Here is a 19,657-nt window from a genome sequence, read left to right on the forward strand (position 1 = left end):
ATCCTGGGTCCTCCAGGTCAGAGAGGACAGTCAGAATAAGGAATCAGTTTATCGTTTGATTTATCAGCATATTTAGCACTGATTCACTTACTTTAAACTCAGTGTGTCTCCAACATTCTCAAACATAATGAATTCTAGCTCTTTGAAAATACACTATTGAGTTCTGGGGGTCTTCAGCCTAGAAGGTAATCCCTTTCACCTAAGAGCATTCAGGTATCCTTGTGTGGATAGCCTGTTGTTATGTGAAAGGAACTGTAATCCTCCACTTGCTTTGGAAAAGGAACAAGAAAGCCTTCCTGATCCTGCTGCAAGGACCCTGATATAAATGTTCTGCTAATGGAGTGTCCAAATCAAACACAGCCAACTATGTTCATAGTCTCTGGCTTCTCATTCCCCAAAGAACTGAAAGCGCCATTGTTACTCTTCTTCTTGCTCATGTACATTCTGACTCTCTGGGGAAATTCTCTGATCGTCTGGGTGGTGGCAACTGACGTCCGGTTGCACAAGCCCATGTACTGGTTCCTCTGCTATTTGTCCATCCTGGATATGGCTTTCTCCTCCATTGTGGTCCCCAGACTGATTGCAGGGTTCTTCCCTGGTGGGAAAATCATCTCTTTTGGAGAATGTGTATGTCAGGTATTCTTTTTCCATTTCCTCGGGTGTGCTGAATGTCTCCTTTACACCGTTATGGCTTATGACCGCTTCATTGCTATCTGCAAGCCCCTCCACTACAGCCACATCATGCATTGGAGAGTCTTCCTCAACTTCTGTTTGGGTACCATGATCGGAGGCTGCCTGAACTCAGTGTTAGAGACGACCCTCACCTTTAAATTGCCCTTTGGATGGAACAACAAGATTGACTATGTCTTTTGTGATATCCCTGCCCTGCTAAAGCTGGCTTGTGCAGACACAACACTCTATGAGATGGTGACCGCGGTGGTCATCGGCTTTGTGACCTTGACCTGCTTCATCCTTATCCTGACCTCCTATGTGTATATTGTCTCTGCCATTTTGAGGATCAGCAGCAGTGAAGGGCGTCGCCAGGCCTTCTCCACATGCTCAGCTCACATCACCGTGGTATTTATCTATTATGTCCCGCTCGTTTTCCATTACCTGAGGCCCACATCTCAGGACTCTGTGGATGGTGTGGTGAGCGTGTTCTACACCACAGTAACCCCATTTCTGAATCCTGTCATCTACACATTCAGGAATAAAGAGATGAAGGCCGCTCTGTCGAAACTGTGGGTTGGGAACCCCAATTAAACAGCAGCATGCTTGTATCGCTACATTCGGCCCTAAGCTCTCATCACCAATCAACTCAGCTTGATTTCACCAAATGTTGATTGGGCTGATTATCAGAGTGGAGCTGGGGAGGGGGTCACCGTGGCTTTAGATAGCCATCTGGTTCACTTCAAAATGGAGCATGTGAATTAAAGAGAAATGCATGGCATATATAAAATAAACAAGATAGACATTAAAGTTGTTTTTTTTAAATACCTCTTGGCATCCACAATACCACAGTTCAGCCCAAATGTTCCCGACCCATGGTCATTTTACCTTGTTGAACTGACTCTGTGGAGCCTGAAGTACATAGACTGGTGTCACACTGTGAAACTGACACGAATTTATCCTATTCTGGAAAAAAAAATCTACTTAAGTTTGACCTGTTTCTGGGCTATCAGACAGTTGCTGTTGAAGTGGCAAGATCCTGGCATCAGTCAGCGGTTGCCCATTTACACTACAAGCCCGGCTCAATCACAGACCCGCTGCTGAAAGGGTTGTCTTTTCCAAAAAGCCTCCTGTGTGCGCGCTCAATCAGAGAAGCGCACAAGCGCACCTTAGAGAGGGCTTGAGGCGAGGGGGGGAACCTGACCTTGCCAGAAAGGGCTTGGTGCGATCACGCAGCTTTTCCGCTTATAATTCACCCCAAGGCCTTCAGACAGCAGCCGATTATGCGACCTACATCCGATTCAGGGAGATGCTACCGGGAAAATCCAGGTAGCATTTTTAAGAGGATAGCAGGCGTCTGGAGTCGGGGTGAGAAATGGGTGCAGCTCGGAGAGCAGATGTGCTTGTGCGATCGTGTACTTTTAATCCAAATGGGAGGCAGGGCTAGGTCAGGGCAAATCTCTTGTGTGAAACCGCCCATACACTCTCTTCTGTCTCCTGTGCAGCCAGCATGGTGGAGTGGAGCAGTTTTTAATCAGACTAAAACCACTCAGAGTAAAATTTGGAAAGTTTAGGATGAGGCTTCAGATGCCTACTCAGCCATGAAGTTTACTGTAGAGAGAAATGCATGGCATAAATAAAATAAACAAAATAGAGAAGGAAGTGGTTGTTGTTTTTTCTTAAATTATAACTTAAGGCAAAAAGAATTCCAGAGTTTAATCCAAATGTTGCCAGCCCATGGTTATTTTATTTTGTTGAACTGGCTCTGTGGAACCTGTGTAGACTTTTTCATCTCCTATTCAGTCAGTGTGGTGGAGTGGAGGGGTTTCTCGTCAGACTACAACCACACTTTTCTGGTGGAATGGTTCTTTGTCAGACTAAAACTTGGAGTGTCAGTTTAGGATGACGGTTCTGATGCCAACTCTGCCATAAAGTTCATTGTATGACCTCAGGACACTTGCTAAATCTCAGCGTAGCCCACCTCATAGTGGAGATAAAACAGGGGAATACAATCATATGTAACCTTGAGTTCCATTGAAAAGTTGCTGGCAAATTATGCTAGTTGACTGTCAAAATGAGATGGTTTAACTTGTAATTTATGAGTCTTCTATGACTGGAAGGTAGGGTTGCCAACTCTAACCCTAAAATAAATAGATAAAAAATACAGCAGTACCATTCCCCTGAATACAGTCTTCATTTCCTCATCCTCCAGGATCTGGCTGTGCTTTCTCTCCCTCCCTCCCTCCCTCTCTCTCTCTCTCTCACACACACACACACACACACACACAAAGCAGCCAAAATAAACAAAGGTTGGACGCACACATTTTGTGGCCTCACTGGGGCAATTTACTCACCATGGGAGTTGTTGAATGCTGTATACTCAACCAAGTTCTTCAGACTAACACAGGGAAACCAGAGGCTCTACTTTACTCTTTACCAGGAGACATTTTGGAGGGGGAAAAGTGCAGGGATTTCTGTGCAGTGGGCAGAGAACTTCCCACTGCATGCAGATCCTGGTTGGAGGTTCAGGAGCAGTGCTCCTGTGAGCTTCTGCTGAATTGAAGCCCTGCTCTTTACTCTCTATTTTACTGTGCAAACCACTTCTGAAGGGACTGTAAAACAAACGGAGGGGCTGAGATCCTTCCCTTTCCTTTCTTACAACAGCCACATTGTTCTGCAGGATCACCCCACCCCCATTCAGCCTGGCTCCAGAGACTTAAAGGCACACACACCTTTCAAAAAGCAAGCCACTCCCCAAGAGTCTTCAAAGCCTTCCAAGGTTGAAAGGCATATGGTGGCTGTTGAGGCAGGGCTTCCCCACACCAGCCAGCTGGCTGGGGGCAGGAAGGAGCCTGCAAAACCGGGGGAATCCCCCACTGGGACTTGGGGATTGGCAAGCCTAGTGGAAGGGCACCTCTGGTTCCAATCCCATGGCTGAATACATACAAGATATAACTTGTTATTTGTCAGTGTGTCAGAATGTTCCCAGACTTGTGTAACCCAGGCATTGGAAATAAGGGCAAATTCAAGGCTTAGGGCCTCCTTTCTTAAAGCCCCCCTCCCACTCACACACCTTGGCTGAATACAATATGGCACACTGGGCAGTGTGCTCCCCACCCCCAAACTCTTTTCCTTCTGAACCCAACAGTCTAGTAGTCAGTGTCCCAGAAGTGTTGTTTTCTTGTTGAAGCTGATTCAGATGCATCCCCTCAGAACCAGGCTTTGAATGGGAAGGAAAGTTTTCAGGGTCTTTCTCCTCACCATTCACGAGGAGAAATCAGTTCCAGTTCATAGGCAGGCAATCTGTGGGCTAATTCCTCCAAAAGAACTAATTTCCGAAAAGGAAGGGCTCACTCCAGACAAAATTTCTTCAGCGGAGGCCTTTCAGCAATTCAGTCATTGTGGGACCCAGGGGGCCGGCGCGGCGGCCCGCCAAAGCAGCCTGTCACTAATAACACAGGTCAAGATGCAGGACAGGAACCCGGAAGTGACTGACAGGCTGCTTCAGCGGGCCGCTGCACCGGCCCCCTGGGTCCCACAATGATGGGACCGATGCCACAGGGACGGGCTCGAAACACTCTATAACCCCTCAAAAGAACAGCAGTCTAGCTCACTTCCCCCGAGCCCTGCCGCCATAAGCCTCAAGGGGGCTCATTTTGCGGCATCTCCCGGCAGGAGGGTGGCACCCGCACGGGACACATATCAAATGAAAGAGGGGTCACAGGGCTATCAGAAACACCTGGCGGAGGGAGTCGGGAGCCCACCCCACTGGGGGATCCACACCCCGAAAGTGATGAAGGTGGCGCAAAAACACAGTGGCCCAAAAACTAGGGGCTATCAGGAGGTCCAGTAGTGGGGCCAGTTTTATTTAACTTTATTTCCCCCTTTCCCTCTCTATAAATAATCTTGGTGTTTCCGGCGGTGATATTTGGGGGATTTTTGGGGACGTCAAAGGAAGTGCTGTGAAGTCACTTCCTGTTTCCGGCAGTGGCATTTGGGGGAAATGATGTCATTTGGGGGAAATGATGTCACAGGAAGTGATGTCACTTCCTGCTTCCGGCAGGTGGCCCGGGGAAAATGATGTCACAGAAAGTGATGTCACTTCCTGTTTCCGGCGGTGGCATGCCGTCACCGAAAGTAACGTCACTTCCTGTTTCCGGCGGCGCACGCCCGCTGCGCACACGCGCACACACATCATTCCCCCCCTCAAGGTGTCCCTGGCTGGCCTGCAGATATTATGGCCACCCTAGCATCTGGTTAACTTCAAAATGGAAGGCCAGAATTTTAGAGAAATGAATGTCATAAATAAAGTAAACAAAATAGAGATTTAAATGCTTTTTTTAAAAAAAAAAATAATAAGTCAAGACATTCACAATACCTGTGTGTAGATCAAATGTTGTCAACCCATGGTTATTTTGTCTTGTCGATCTGGGTCTGTGGAGCCTGAGATACATAGAGGGTATGGAGGGTCTACTCATTAAATTTGCAGTTGACACCAAATTGGGAGGAGCAGCAAATACACTGGAAGATAGAGTTAGAATTCAACCAGATCTGAACATGCTAGAAAAGTGGGTGGAAGTGAATATGATGCAATTCAACAAGGATAAGTGCCGAGTTCTACATCTCAGTAACAAAAAATGAGAAACACACATGCTGGATGGGGGATACATTTCTAGGTAGCAGTGTGTGTGAACGAGATCTTGGGGTATGAGTGGACCATAAGTTAACTATGAGCAGCCAGCGTGGTGCAACTACAAAAAAGGCAAATGCCATTTTGGGATGTCTTGACAGAGGCATAACTTCCAGATCGCAAGACGTCATGGTTCCACTGTAGACTGCATTGGTTAGGCCACACGTGGATTGTTGTGTGCAGTTCTGGAGGCCTCACTTCAACAAAGATGTGGGCAGAATGGAGTGGGTGCAGAGGAGAGTGACAAGGATGATCACGGGCCTGGAGTCCTAGCTCTATGAGGAAAGGCTGAGAGACTTGGGGGTGTTCAGTCTGGAGAAGAGGAGGCTGAGGGGGGACTTGATGGCTCTCTTGAAGTATCTGAAGGGCTGTCACTTTGAGGAGGGCAGGGAGCTGTTCCTTTTGGCAGCAAAGGATAATAATAATGGATTTAAATTAAGGATGGGAAGATATCGACTGGGTATAAGGGAAAGGTTTTTTGCAAAAAAGTTGTTCGACAGTGAAATCAGCAGGGTTCATTCCTGGTGGGAAAATCATCTCTTTTAGAGAATGTATGTGCCAGGTATTTTTTTTACAGTTCTTGGGATGCACCGAAAGTCTCCTTGACATTGTGATGGCTTACGACCGCTTCATTACCATCTGCAAGCCCCTCCATTACAGCCACATCATGCATTGGAGGGTCTGCCTCACCCTCTGTTTGGGCATAATGGTTGCAGGTTGCCTGAACTCAAGCTTGCAGACGACGGTCACCTTACGACTGCCCTACGGATGGAGCAACCGTATTGACTATGTCTTCTGTGACAATCCTGCCCTGCTGAAGCTGGCTTGCGCGGACAAAACTCTCAACGAGATGGTGATCTTGGTGGACGTTGGCCTGGTGGCCATGGCCTGTTTCTTCCTCATCCTGACATCCTACGTGTACATTGTCTCCGCCATTTTGAGGATCAACAGCAGCGAAGGGCGTCGCCGGGCCTTCTCCACTTGCACAGCCCACATCACTTTGGTGATTGTATTTTATGTGCCAGTCGTTTTCCATTACATAAGGCCGGGGTCACAGGACTACATGGATAGTGTGGTGAGCATGTTCTACACCACCATCACCCCATTTCTGAACCCTGCCATATACACCCTCAGGAATAAAGAAATGAAGGCCATTCTCTTACAACTGTGGAGTGGGAATCCTAAGTAAAGGCAAGTTCATCCATCCATGCTGCCTGTCACCCTAGCCAGGGGCACCAATCAACTGAAATATATTTTCCTATGTGGTGAGCTTACCGTGTGAAGGGTTGATGCAGTGGTTGCAGTCCTAGTATTGGCTATAAGATGAAGACGAAGATTGTAGATTTATACTCTGCCCTTATCTCTGAATCAGAGGCTCAGAGCGGCTTACAATCTCCTTTATTTTCTTCCCTCACAACAGACACCCTGTGAGGTAGGTGGGGCTGAGAGAGCTCTCCCAGAAGCTGCCCTTTCAAGGACAGCTCTGCAAGAGCTATGGCTGAGCTAAGGCCATTCCAGCAACTGCAAGTGGAGGAGATGGAGGTTCAAACCCGGTTCTCCCATATAAGAGTCCTTACACTTAACCACTACACCAAACATTTACATCCTGTTCAATTCACAGTGTCAAGCATGACCTGTAATCAGCTTTCACACAGGCTTCTCTGCTCCATCTAGAAAACGCCTGTGTTAAGGTTTTGAGACAGCTGCTAGAATGTGGGATGATAGTAAAAACTGGGGGGGAAATAATAGAATTGCATAAGATATAAATAATGCAGGACAAGCAATTGGTCTAATGTAGTTATTTGAACATTTATTTGATAGCTAACTATTATATTGTGTGTAATTTGCTTTTTTTTTTTTTACAAGATGTACCTAATTAACTTTCCCCGATATTTTTATGTGTGTTACTGTCTTTCTATTTTCCTGGAATAATATAATTCTTTTCTAAATAAAGTATTCTTTTCTAAATAAAGTAATGCAGGGGTATTCGCTTGCAGTAAAAGAAGCTACATTTCTTCAGTGCAAGCAGCTGTGTGACTAGTTTTATCATATTATATGGTATTGTATGATAGACAAAACATAGTTTCATATGAAGGCAGGATTATGCAAGAGAAGTCAGAGGAGCAGTGTTCCCTCTAAACTGAGTCAGTTTAGGTTTTTACCCTCCCAGGTTTTTACCCTCCAGCTCACACATTTTTGTCTTAGGTCAGGAAAAATAGCCCCAGAGCAAACTAATCTATGCAGTAGTTCACAACTTTAATGTCAGTAGCTCACAAAGTAGAATTTTTGCTCACAAGACTCCACAGCTTAGAGGAATTATTGTTTAAGATATAGTGTAGCAAATCTATGCAGAGTTACTTCATGTACACTGCATGATTGGTGGCCAGGAGGGTCAATGGGACCGCATGGGTTAGAGGTTTTGGGCTTTGAATGTTGTTTGCAAGGGCCCCCTATCTTCTGAGGAGGCATTGCAGTGACATGGAGAAGAAGGGGAGTTGCGCTTCATGGACAGAAACTCGTTCCATCAATGGAAACCTTCAGATGATGCAATGAAAGTGTCTGGGCTCTTCCCAGTCTCAGAAGGATAATTTAACCTTCAGTTCTGCTTTCCAACCTTGTGAAGTGGGGGTGGGGGGAGCCTTTTATCCACTGTTTGGCTCCTCCCTTGGCCAGTCCTTTCTTCTTACTGCAATCCCCTACTTGATCTTTGAGGTTTAGTTTGTGATTCATAGTTAAACCATGAATTGAACCATGACCCAACAGGCCAGTTCATGAACTGAACCAGTTTGTATTGGTTTGTGAGCCATTTAAGCTTAAAAACAGCAGGGAGCAAAAAGCAAGGGTTGAAATGGCTACAAGCCATATAAACCAAACAGATGAGCTGCCACCCAAGTGTTTGGCTTAAATGGCTCCATTTCATTCCTGCTTTCTGCTGACCACAGTTTTTCACAGTGAGCAGAAAGCAAGGGGTGAAATGCCTCCCAGCCATTTTATCCCCTGCTTTCTGCTCACTATGAAAAGTCACAGCCAGCAGGGGGTGAAATGGCCATTTCAGTCACAGAGAGCAGAAAGCCGCAAGGAAAAGCCATGAGAAGCAGAAAGCAAGGGGTTAAATGGCCCAGAGCCATTTAAACCAAAAACTGAGTGCAGGGAGCTTCCCTTCATGAAGCGCAACCAGGGGCTTAAACTCCCTGTTTTCTGCTCTTTATTAACCATCATGGAAATTTGTGGTGGCTCTTCAGTTCACAAATATTGCTTCGCAAACTGCAAACCAGTCCCAATTCACAATGAATTTTCATTCATCAATCAATTCACACCCATCCCTACATCTGAATACCTTGATGTGGCGATACCATCATGAGCCAATGTTAATATCTCTTGCCACAGTGAACAGAACTTGACCCATGCTGGAAAATATTCACATGTGCCAGCGTATAATGGCATATGTCCACACCTCACGAAAACTGACCTTGGTTCAAACAATGGCAACTCGTGGCGACCTCACCATGTCAAAATGGCTGTGCCAGTCTTCTAGATGGGCATTTTTCCAGCTCTCATGGAATGTACTGGTTAGATGATCTTGCCTTGCTGAAATGCTTGAAAAGATTTTAGTATACATTAATTGACAGATGTGACCACCGGCATAAAAAAAGAATTTCATCCAAGTAAGCAATATTCTCATCATCACTGTTTGGAATCTGACAAAAGGATGAAACCATAAACACTTTAATTCTCACCTGAGTGCATGCCTGGGACTCTAGGGAAGACAAGCAAGAGGGAGTCTCAAGACTCAAAAACTACGCAACATTATAAAGACATCCTGAAAATGGAAAAGAGTGCCTGTCGGCTGATAGTATTCAGCCAATGTAGTATCCAAAGCAGCAGGCTAAAAATGAACATTCACCTAGATGGATCCATCTGACTGGACTACTCCCACCAAAGAGACATCCCTATCTCTCCTATTTGGCTGGCAGAACAATAGAGACATCAATAAATGCCAAGAGAAAGAAGTAACAACAGAAAGACATCATCTGACTAAGGGTGTTCTCTGGCCCACGAAAGCATCTGCCATGAAATATCTCTTCATCTTGATTGACAAAGACCTGTGAATTTTGCTCCAAGTCTAATCCCTCTAGAAGAACATCCTCATCTCAGAATATTATGAAAAACTCCACTTGTAAATGTTGGGTCTAGGTGAAGTTACGTTTGGGGTAGCCCAGGTTATTTTACTCTCATTAAGCTGCCATTGGTTAAACATCCAGTGAGTTCATTGAAATGAAATCATCTGCAATTATAACAAGCTTCTATGTGTTTCTGCTAATGTTTGATACTCCGAACTCTTCTTTCTAACATCTCTCAGTAGTTTGTATCGACTCTTCCAGGAAAACTATTAGAAATTCTGCAGCAGACATACCAGTGTGCCAAACCTATTGCCACTCAGAAAGACTTTGAATGCCGGTCCTAAATGAGGTGGGGAAAGTAGTTCTATAACTTCTCCTAAGGTGAGTCAACAAAGCTGGAAAGGACTTCAAAAAGTCACATGATGTCAAAACTGTTATGCGAGTCTGGTGTCAGTTATGATGTTCTCCTAAAATGACGATTTGTCAGTGTTCTAGATTATTTCCCCCCAGCTGTTGTAAATGACTGACGTCTAGTGATCCTATGCAAAAGGTCTGCTAATTAGGATTTCTAGATTCTCCAGTTCATTGTTGCAGATTTCTTTTGGGGGTAAGCATAAGTGGAGGAAAAAGGAGACAAGGATCCCATTATTTCAGAGCATGGTGTTTTTCTGGAAATCTGGGCAAGTCTTTTTGAATTCTAGTGGCCTCATTATCCATTTATTCTACCTTCCACTCCCTCCCTCAGTCAGCACCAATCAATTTTTTTAGTGACTAGACAGAAATCCTCACATGCGGTCATGTAGATCTGAAGATGGGGGGGAAATAATCCTGCACTGGAATTAGAAGTTCTGTCTGATATCTTCCTCCAGCCACATGCAGAAACCAATGAATCACTCCTCCTGCATTTAATTCTTCTCATATGATAGTGGGAAGGTGGGGGGATGACAATAAATTACAACATGGATCAGTGAGGGTCTTCTACCAAGGTACATTCAGTTTATTCAGGACAAAAACAAGTAAGCTGGCGGGGGAAGAGGAAAGGACCAAAATTCATACCATCCCCTGATAGTGTCACATCTCTGCCCAAGGCACATCCTACCCACCAAACCGGTCGATGCCTTTCTTTTTTTCTTCTTCGTAGAAAAAATTTTTTATTATAAGGAAAGTAGATATACATAACAAGAAATAAACACAACACAACAAGAAGAGACAAGAATAGTAAGAACATATACATATACCAGCACACAATCTAACCACAAATAACAGTAATACAACACATTTACCCACACCTACACACTGGGAGATGGAAAGGATAGAAATACTAGTAAGTTTTTATTGCTCCAAATCAAAACCTCTGCTTTTTGCCCAATTATACACGGGTTCCCATTCCTCCTGACATTTTTGCAAATTACCATCCCTTAGTCTTGTGGACATTAAATCAGATTCGGCGGTATCTAACAGCTTGTTAGTAAATTCCTCCCTATTAGGAGTATTGTTCGTCTTCCAATATTTAGCGTACAAAATTCTGGCGATAGTGACTATATACAATATCAGCTTCAGTTTTGGTATAGGTAGGTTTTGTCTACAGATGCCTTTCTTTTTTTCATTCATTCAATTTCTAACCCAAAGAATAACTGCATTTCTCTTCCTGGGGGGAAAAAGGGGGGGGGGTTCCAGTTATGGAGTGTTCAAATCAAACAGTACCAACTGAGTTTATCCTCGCTGGGTTGCAATATCCAAAAGAAGTGGAGCTCCCCTTGTTCCTCTTCTTCTTGATTATGTACAGTTTGATCCTTTTGGGGAACTCACTGATTCTCTGGGTGGTGGCGTCGAACCTGCAGCTGCACAAGCCCATGTACTGGTTCCTCTGCCATTTGTCCATCCTGGATATGGCTTTCTCCTCTGTTGTCGTTCCCAAAGTGATTGCAGGATTCTTCCCCGGTGGGAAAGTCATTTCTTTGGGGGAATGTATAAGTCAGCTATTCCTTTTCCACTTCCTCGGCTGTGCGGAAAGTCTCCTTTACACCCTGATGGCTTACGACCGCTTCTTGGCTATTTGTAAGCCCCTCCATTATAGCACCCTCATGAACTGGAAAGCCTGCCTCATCCTCTCCTTGGGGACAGTGATTGGAGGCTGCCTGAACTCAATGGGAGAGACAATGCTCACTTTTCGACTGCCCTTTGGCCAACAAAACCTGGTGGACTACATCTTTTGTGACATCCCCGCGGTACTGAAGTTGGCTTGTGCTGACACGAGACTCAATGAGATGGTGATCATGGTTGACATTGGGCTTGTGGCCATGACTTGCTTCCTCCTCATCCTTACCTCCTACGCGTATATTCTGGTGGCCATTTTGAGGATCAAAAGCAGCGAAGGGCGTCGCCGGGCCTTCTCCACTTGCTCAGCCCATGTTATAGTGGTGGGCATATATTATATCCCTGTGGTTTTCCATTACCTGAGACCAGCGTCTCAGGACTCAATGGATGCCGTGATATGTGTGTTGTATACTGCAGTAACTCCATTTTTGAATCCTGTCATATACACACTTAGGAACAAGGACATTAAGCTTGCAATAATGAAACATTGGGGTAAGAGTCCCTAGCAGAGGTAAGAAACATTGGAATAAGAATTCCTGATGCTGCTGATACTACTGATATTATTCAGGTATCACTCACTACCGTATGTAGAGATCAATTAAGTCTAGCTGGAAATGCCTATATTAAATTATTGTCTACTGCTTTAGCAAAGTGAATTGTTATTTATATTGATTGATTTTATATGTTTATTTTATGTTGTGATCTACCCTGAGCCCGCTTGCGGGGAGGACAGAATATAAATTTGAGAGAGAGAGAGAGAGAGAAAGAGAGAGAGAAAGAGAGAGAGAGAGAGAGAGAGAAAGAGAGAGAGAAAGAGAGAGAGAAAGAGAGAGAGAGAGAGAGAAAGAGAGAAAGAAAGAAAGAAAGAAAGAAAGAAAGAAAGAAAGAAAGAAAGAAAGAAAGAAAGAAAGAAAGAAAGAAAGAAAGAAAGAAAGAAAGAAAGAAAGAAAGAAAGAAAGAAAGAAAGAAAGAAAGAAAGAAAGAAAGAACTTGGTGTAGTGGTTAAGAGCCAACCTTATGTAATAGGAGCCATTTTGGTGTAGTGGTTAAGTGCAATGGACTCTTATCTGGGAGAACCGGGTCTTAATCCCTACTCTTCCATATGGAACTGCCAGCGTGACCTTGGGTCAGCCACAAGTTCTCTCAGAGCTGTTCTGCTCAAGAGTAGCTTCTGCCAGAGCTCTCTCAGTCCCACCTATCTCACCAGGTGTCCATTGTGGGGAGAGGAAGGGAAGGAGATTTTAAACCACTGAGACTCCGAGTGAAGGGTGGGCTATAAATCCACTTCTTCTTCTTCTTCTTCTTCTTCTTCTTCTTCTTCTTCTTCACAGTTGTCTCGCTGAAAATTTATTCTTAATTTAACATGGTCTTAAATTAAATGAAATGGATTTGGGATTTCTCCAAGTAGCTCTCTAGGAATAGGAAATCTGGAAGAAATCCCCACCAGTGCTGTGCAAGATAACTTCAGAGGTTCTCCATGTTGGTTTGCAGTGGTACAATCAATTTGAGTCCCATAGCACCTGAGGGACCAACAAGATTTTCAGGGTAGTAGCTTTCAAGAGTCTAAACTCCCTTCAGATCTGGTATCTGACAAAGGAAGCTTAAGATTTTCAAATGTTCATGCCTTGAAAATCTTGGTCTCCAGGGTGCTGTTGGACTTTTACTGCAGAAAAAGCCCAGCAGGAACTCATTTGCATATTTGGCCACACCCCCTGATACCAAGCCAGCTGGAACTGTGTTCCTGCTCAAACTCAGGGCTCTTTTTCTAGCAGGAGCTCCTCTGCATATTAGGCCATGCCCCCCTGATGTAGCCAATCCTCCAAGAGCTTAGAGAGCTCTTAGTACAGGGCCTACTATAAGCTCCAGGAGGATTGGCTACATCAGGGGGCATGGCCTAATATGCAGAGGAGCTCCTGCTAGAAAAAGAGCCCTGCCCGAACCCATTGTTGAGTCACTTGCTTTGACTCAGTTCAGGGTGTTGGCATTTAAATCTCTTCACAGCCTGCAACCTGAATTCCTATGAAAAGACTTCTCTCTGGCGGGCTCCTTTGTTCAAAGCAGTGGAAGAACCTTACTCAGAGTAGCTTCGAGTAGACACAACTACAGAGTAGACCCACTTAGAAAGTGTGGATAGCTGGCAGGCAGAAAGGAACAGGATCTTTTCTTCAGTAGCCTGGGAACTCTAGAATGAAATTCTGGGTAAACCCCAGAAGTGTGTCTTCTTCTTGAGGTTCAGGACATTCCTTATCCATTAAGCAAAAAAAAATTGGGAAGCACTCCGCCTTTTATATGCTCTCTGCCAATTACATTTCTGATTATTTAAATATTTTGGCTTTATGAATGTTGATATATGAAATTTACACTTTATGCTTCCTACAGCTGGTTTTGTTAAGTTTAAAAATCATGTGGCGTAGCCTCAAACCACGAGAATGGCAAAAGAGAAATGCTGTAAAGAAGTATGTACACGAGTTAGGGCAATTCCTTAGCCATCACCTCCCCACCTTGGAAATCCATTTGTTTGTAGCACACATCTTTCTTGTTGCTCAGATCAATATTTTGAGTCACCTTACTAATAAAATAATATTGTACAGTTCCCTGGAGAGCCAGTTTGGTGTAGTGGTTAAGTGTGTGGACTCTTATCTGAGAGAACCAGGTTTGTTTCCCCACTCCTCCACATGCAGCTGCTAGCATGGCCTTGGGTCAACCATAGCTCTGGCAGAGGTTGTCCTTGAAAGGGAGAGCCCTCTCTAGCCCCACCCACCTCACAGGGTGTCTGTTGTGGGGGAGGAAGGTAAAGGAGATTGTGAGCCGCTCTGAGACTCTTCGGAGTGGAGGGTGGGATATAAATCCAATGTCTTCTTCTTCCTCTAACAAAAAGGAAGAAGAAGATATTGGATTTATATCCCGCCCTCCTCTCCAAAGAGTCTCAGAGCGGCTCACAATCTCCTTTACCTTCCTCCCCCACAACAGACACCTGTGAGGCAGATGAAGATATTGGATTTATATCCCACCCTCCACTCCAGAGAGTCTCAGAGTGGCTCAAAATCTCCTTTACCTTCCTCCCCCACAACAAACACCCTGTGAGGTGGGTGGGGCTGGAGAGGGCTCTCACAGCAGCTGCCCTTTCAAGGACAACCTCTGCCAGAGCTATGGCTGACCCAAGGCCATTCCAGCAGGTGCAAGTGGAGGAGTGGGGAATCAAACCCGGTTCTCCCAGATAAGAGTCTGCGCACTTAACCACTACACCAAACTGGCTCAAATATATACCACAAAAGGGTCAAATATATACCACAAAACTGTTCATAAATGTATATGTTAATGAACGAGATAAAGTTTTCCAAATAATAATAATAAGTCATAGAAGTAGTGACAGACTTCACATTTCTGGGATCCAAGATCACCGCAGATGGTGACTGTAGCCATGAAATTAAAAGACGTTTGCTCCTTGGGAAGACAGCTACAGCGAACCTGGGCAGTATAATAAAAAGTAGAGACATCACCCTGCCAACAAAAGTCCGTATAGTCAAAGCGATGGTATTCCCAGTAGTAATGTATGGCTGCGAGAGCTGGTCCATAAGGAAGGCCAAGCGCAGAAGAATAGATGCTTTTGAGCTGTGGTGCTGGAGAAGAATCTTGAGAGTCCCTTGGGCTGCAAGAAGTTCAAATTAGTCAGTCCTAAGGGAAATCAACCCAGACTGTTCCCTGAAAGGTCAGATGCTGAAGATGAAGCTCCAATACTTTGGCCACCAAATGAGAAGGGAGATCCTGATGCTGGGAAAGACAGAAGGCAAAAGTAGAAGGGGACGGCAAAAGATGAGATGGCTGGACAGCGTTACTGATGTAACAAACACAAATTTGAGCAGAAGTCAGAGGATGGTGGAAGACAGGAGGGCCTGGCGTGACTTTGTCCATGGGGTCGCAAAGAGTCGGACTTGACTGTGTGACTGAACACCAAACTGATTGACTGTTTCTCTGTTTTACTGTTTTAATTTTTGTAAATTATTTAATGTATTCTACTATTTATTAAGCCGATTGTTTGAATTTTATGTTGTGAGCCGCCCTGAGCCCGCCTCGGTGGGGAGGGCGGGATATAAATCGAATAAATAAATAAATAAACAACAACAACAACAACAACGATGCTTATTTTCCCCAGTTGTTGATTTGGAAGAGCTGATTTTTAAAAAGTTCATTTGGGGTGGAGCAGACTGAGCAATGTATGTTATAAAATAAAACAAAGATTTGCACAAATGTTTTATGCTGACTTAACACCTTTTCCCCCCATGTTGTTCTTCTGTAATTTTTTTCGGGGTGGGGGCAAAGCCTCCAACTGTGAACATTAGAACCACCTAGCCTGATAAGATGCTGCTAATGAAGAGAGGTGTTCTAAGCAGATCTATTCTGAATCCTACTCAGATCTGTTCCCTGGGGCTTATTCTAGGAAAGTGGTTTTAGCAGGGGTCGCTTTGTAGAAAAATAGGTGGCGGAGCTCATCCAGGGTTTGTTATGCAGCTGCACCTATTATTCAATGGACAAGGTAGGTGGAGAAGAGGAGGGGGAACCCTTAGAAAGGTTCAGGAGCTGCGCTTCTGTGAGCTCCTGCTGAATCCAAGGTGATCTTAGGATCACACTATGTTTAATTCTCAAAGGTTTGTTTAATTCTCAAAGGTTTCTTCAGTTCAGCAAGGAGAGGAACAGGGATATCCATCCATGCCAACTAGGCTTTCCAGTTTCCCAGTTGAGACAAGGCATCCCCCATAGCAAATCAAGTATCAGAACGGACACCGAAAATTCATGCACGAATTTGAATTAAGATGTTGAAAAGTCTTCCAGTTGTCAATAAATGGTGGGGGGACCCAAAAGCTTCCCAGGCTCACTCCCACAACTTCTAAGGTATCTTGGAGAGGCACAGCTTCCCAGACCTAAGGCTAGGTCTCTTGTGCCTAGAGTTGCCAGCCTCCGGGTGGGCACAAACAATGAGAACACAACCGTGAATAAATGAACGAATCAATATCTATCAGACTTATACAAAACTATAATTTTTACCCAATGTAAAATTGCATGTGCGTTACAATATATCATTCAAAATGTCCACAAGGGTGACAGCTATCAATTGCCACAGCTCACTAGTAAATGCAAACAGACTGCTCTCGAGTAAGCAGCTTGTACAAATGTAACATGTATTGACTTGTATGATACAACAAGACTTGAAGGATTGCCTACATCCAGGGGTCCTTTTGTAGAAAAAGAGGTGCTAGAGCTCATTAGCGCAACTCATTTGCATATGCCACACACCTCTGGCATCACTGGAAGGGATACTAAATTATACCAGCTCAGCATCTATCTTAAACTGCTTCCTGAATTATAATTGTCCTAATAAAACCTGACTCCCATCATACTTTTGAAATTACTTTCTCCTCTGTGGCCACAGTGGCATGAGGAAGATTTCCATTTGTCTGCTGTATAGGTTTTGGTTATTTCCCCATTTTTTGTGAGGGAGAAATATGAGAAAGTTTGTCAAATCTTAGAGTTCAGTGAAATTCTCCCTGGGGGGTTTGAACAATGGAGCCCAGAAGCAAGTACTTTTTTTTTGGGGGGGGGGGGGTTAAGAAAGAAAGAGCACCATAAAATTTAGAGGTTCTGGAGCTCCTCTCCTGTGAGCTCCTGCCCAAAATGAGGCCTGCCTATACCCCTCTCCAAGGAAGGGATCAGAGATGGGCTTTCCATTTTAGCTGGCTGGGCTCCATCAGAGGTAGAGGAGGAGGAGTCCAATACATTTGAGAGAACAGCATTCTGTCATCGCACAAACACATTGGGCGTTTTCCCACAGAGCTTACCGCGGAGCGACGTCCCTCTTCACCACACAGCGTCTGCGCAGATTTCCCACCAACTGCTCCACATAACCAGGAAGAGCCTGGCTTTTGTGTCGCTAATGTAAACTGGTTTTTAGCGGTTTACATCTGCGACGCAAAAGGTCCGGCTCTTCCTGGTTCTGTAGAGCAGTTGGTGGGAAATCCGCGCAGATGCTGCGCGGTGAAGAGGGACGTCGCTCCGCGGTAAGCTCTGTCGAAAACGCCCTTTAATTCCACACAGAAAGTATTTTGGAAATGAACTGTGAAGCTATTTGCCAATTATGGTGATTTATTGTGACTTCTGGAGGAACTGCAATAATTTCAACTGTCTTTGGAATATGTGAGTGGAGACCCTGCTTGGTCAAGAGAAGAGAGAAGAGAGAAGAGAGAAGAGAGAAGAGAGAAGAGAGAAGAAGAAGAAGAAGAAGAAGAAGAAGAAGAAGAAGAAGAAGAAGAAGAAGAAGAAGAAGAAGAAGAAGAAGAAGAAGAAGAAGAAGAAGAAGAAGAAGAAGATGATGATGATGATGATGATGATGATGATGATGATGATGATGATGATGATATTGGATTTATATCCCGCCCTCCACTCCAAAGAGTCTCAGAGCGGCTCACAATCTCCTTTACCTTCCTCCCCCACAACAGACACCTGTGAGGCAGATGAAGATATTGGATTTATATCCCACCCTCCACTCCAGAGAGTCTCAGAGCGGCTCAAAATCTCCTTTACCTTCCTCCCCCACAACAGACACCCTGTGAGGTGGGGGGGGCTGGAGAGGGCTCTCACAGCAGCTGCCCTTTCAAGGACAACCTCTGCCAGAGCTATGGCTGACCCAAGGCCATTCCAGCAGGTGCAAGTGGAGGAGTGGGGAATCAAACCTGGTTCTCCCAGATAAGAGTCAGCACACTTAACCACTAAACCAAACTGGCTCTCCAGAACATAAGAGAAGCCATGTTGGATTCGGCCAATGGCCCATCCAGTCCAACGCTCTGTGTCACACAGTGGCCAATATATGTGTGTGTGCATATATACACACACACACACACACATACATATATACACACTGTGGCTAATAGCCAGTAATGGACCTCTGCTCCATATTTTTATCCAACCCCCTCTTTAAGCTGTCTATGCTTGTAGCCGCCACCACCTCCTGTTGCAGTGAATTCCACATGTTAATCACCCTTTGGGTGAAAAATTACTTCCTTTTATCCGTTTTAACCTGACTGCTCAGCAATTTCATTGAATGCCCACGAGAAGTCCGTTTGCTTTTACTAGTAAGTTATGGAAATTTATATTTGTCACCTTTGTGGCCATTTTGAATGATACGTTGTAATGCACATGCAGTCTTACATTGTGTAAAAAATTGTAGTTTTGTATAAATCTGATAGATATCGATTGGCTAATTTATTCACGGTTGAAATACATAAGAACATAAGAGAAGCCATGTTGGATCAGGCTAATTTATTTCAACCCTTGCTTTTTGCTCCCTGCTGTTTTTAACCTTAAATGGCTCACAAACCAATACAAACTGGTCCAGTTCATGAACTGGCCTCTTGGGTCATGGTTCAATTCATGGTTTAACTATGAATCACAAACGAAACCTCAAAGATCAAGTAGGGGGTTGCAGTAAGAAGAAAGGACTGGCCAAGGGAAGAGCCAAACAGTGGATAAAAGGCTCCCCTCCTCCCTTCACAAGGTTGGAGACTGGGAAGAGCCCAGAAACTGTCATTGCATCACCTGAAGGTTTCCATTGATGGACCGAGTTTCCGTCCATGAAGCGCAACTCCCCTTCTTCTCCATGTCACTGCAATGGCTCCTCAGAAGATAGGGTGCCCTTGCAAACAACATTCAAAGCCCAAAACCTCTAACCCGTGCGGTCCCATTGACCCTACCGGCCACCAATCATACAGTCTACATGAAATAACTCTGCATAGATTTGCTACACTATATCTTAAACAATAATTCCTCTAAGCTGTGGAGTCTTGTGAGCAAAAATTCTACTTTGTGAGCTACTGACATTAAAGTTGTGAACTACTGCATAGATTAGTTTGCTCTGGGGCTATTTTTCCTGACCTGAGACAAAAATGTGTGAGCTGGAGGATAAAAACCTGGGAGGGTAAAAACCTAAACTGACTCAGTTTAGAGGGAACACTGCTCCTCCGACATCTCTTGCATAATCCTGCCTTCATATGAAACTATATTTTGTCTATCATACAATACCATATAATAT

General features: G+C 44.5%; 3 protein-coding genes across 3 annotated transcripts; all 3 read left to right on the forward strand.

Annotated features, from left to right (window-relative positions):
- Positions 1 to 336: 336 nt before the first annotated feature.
- Positions 337 to 1,263, forward strand: LOC132583047 (olfactory receptor 10G6-like). Its single transcript, XM_060254713.1, has one exon. It carries the CDS (start codon positions 337 to 339, stop codon positions 1,261 to 1,263), a length of 927 nt encoding a protein of 308 aa, XP_060110696.1.
- Positions 1,264 to 2,044: 781 nt separating this feature from the next.
- On the forward strand, positions 2,045 to 6,548 carry LOC132583048 (olfactory receptor 10G6-like). Its single transcript, XM_060254714.1, has 2 exons — positions 2,045 to 2,084; positions 5,860 to 6,548. Exons 1-2 carry the CDS (start codon positions 2,045 to 2,047, stop codon positions 6,546 to 6,548), a joined length of 729 nt encoding a protein of 242 aa, XP_060110697.1.
- A 4,611-nt stretch (positions 6,549 to 11,159) lies between these two features.
- LOC132584099 (olfactory receptor 10G6-like) lies at positions 11,160 to 12,083 on the forward strand. The gene has a single exon (XM_060255893.1). It carries the CDS (start codon positions 11,160 to 11,162, stop codon positions 12,081 to 12,083), a length of 924 nt encoding a protein of 307 aa, XP_060111876.1.
- The last annotated feature ends 7,574 nt before the right edge of the window (positions 12,084 to 19,657 follow it).

The sequence above is a fragment of the Heteronotia binoei genome, chromosome 15 (assembly GCF_032191835.1).
Source record: "Heteronotia binoei isolate CCM8104 ecotype False Entrance Well chromosome 15, APGP_CSIRO_Hbin_v1, whole genome shotgun sequence".
Classification (NCBI taxonomy): domain Eukaryota; kingdom Metazoa; phylum Chordata; class Lepidosauria; order Squamata; family Gekkonidae; genus Heteronotia; species Heteronotia binoei.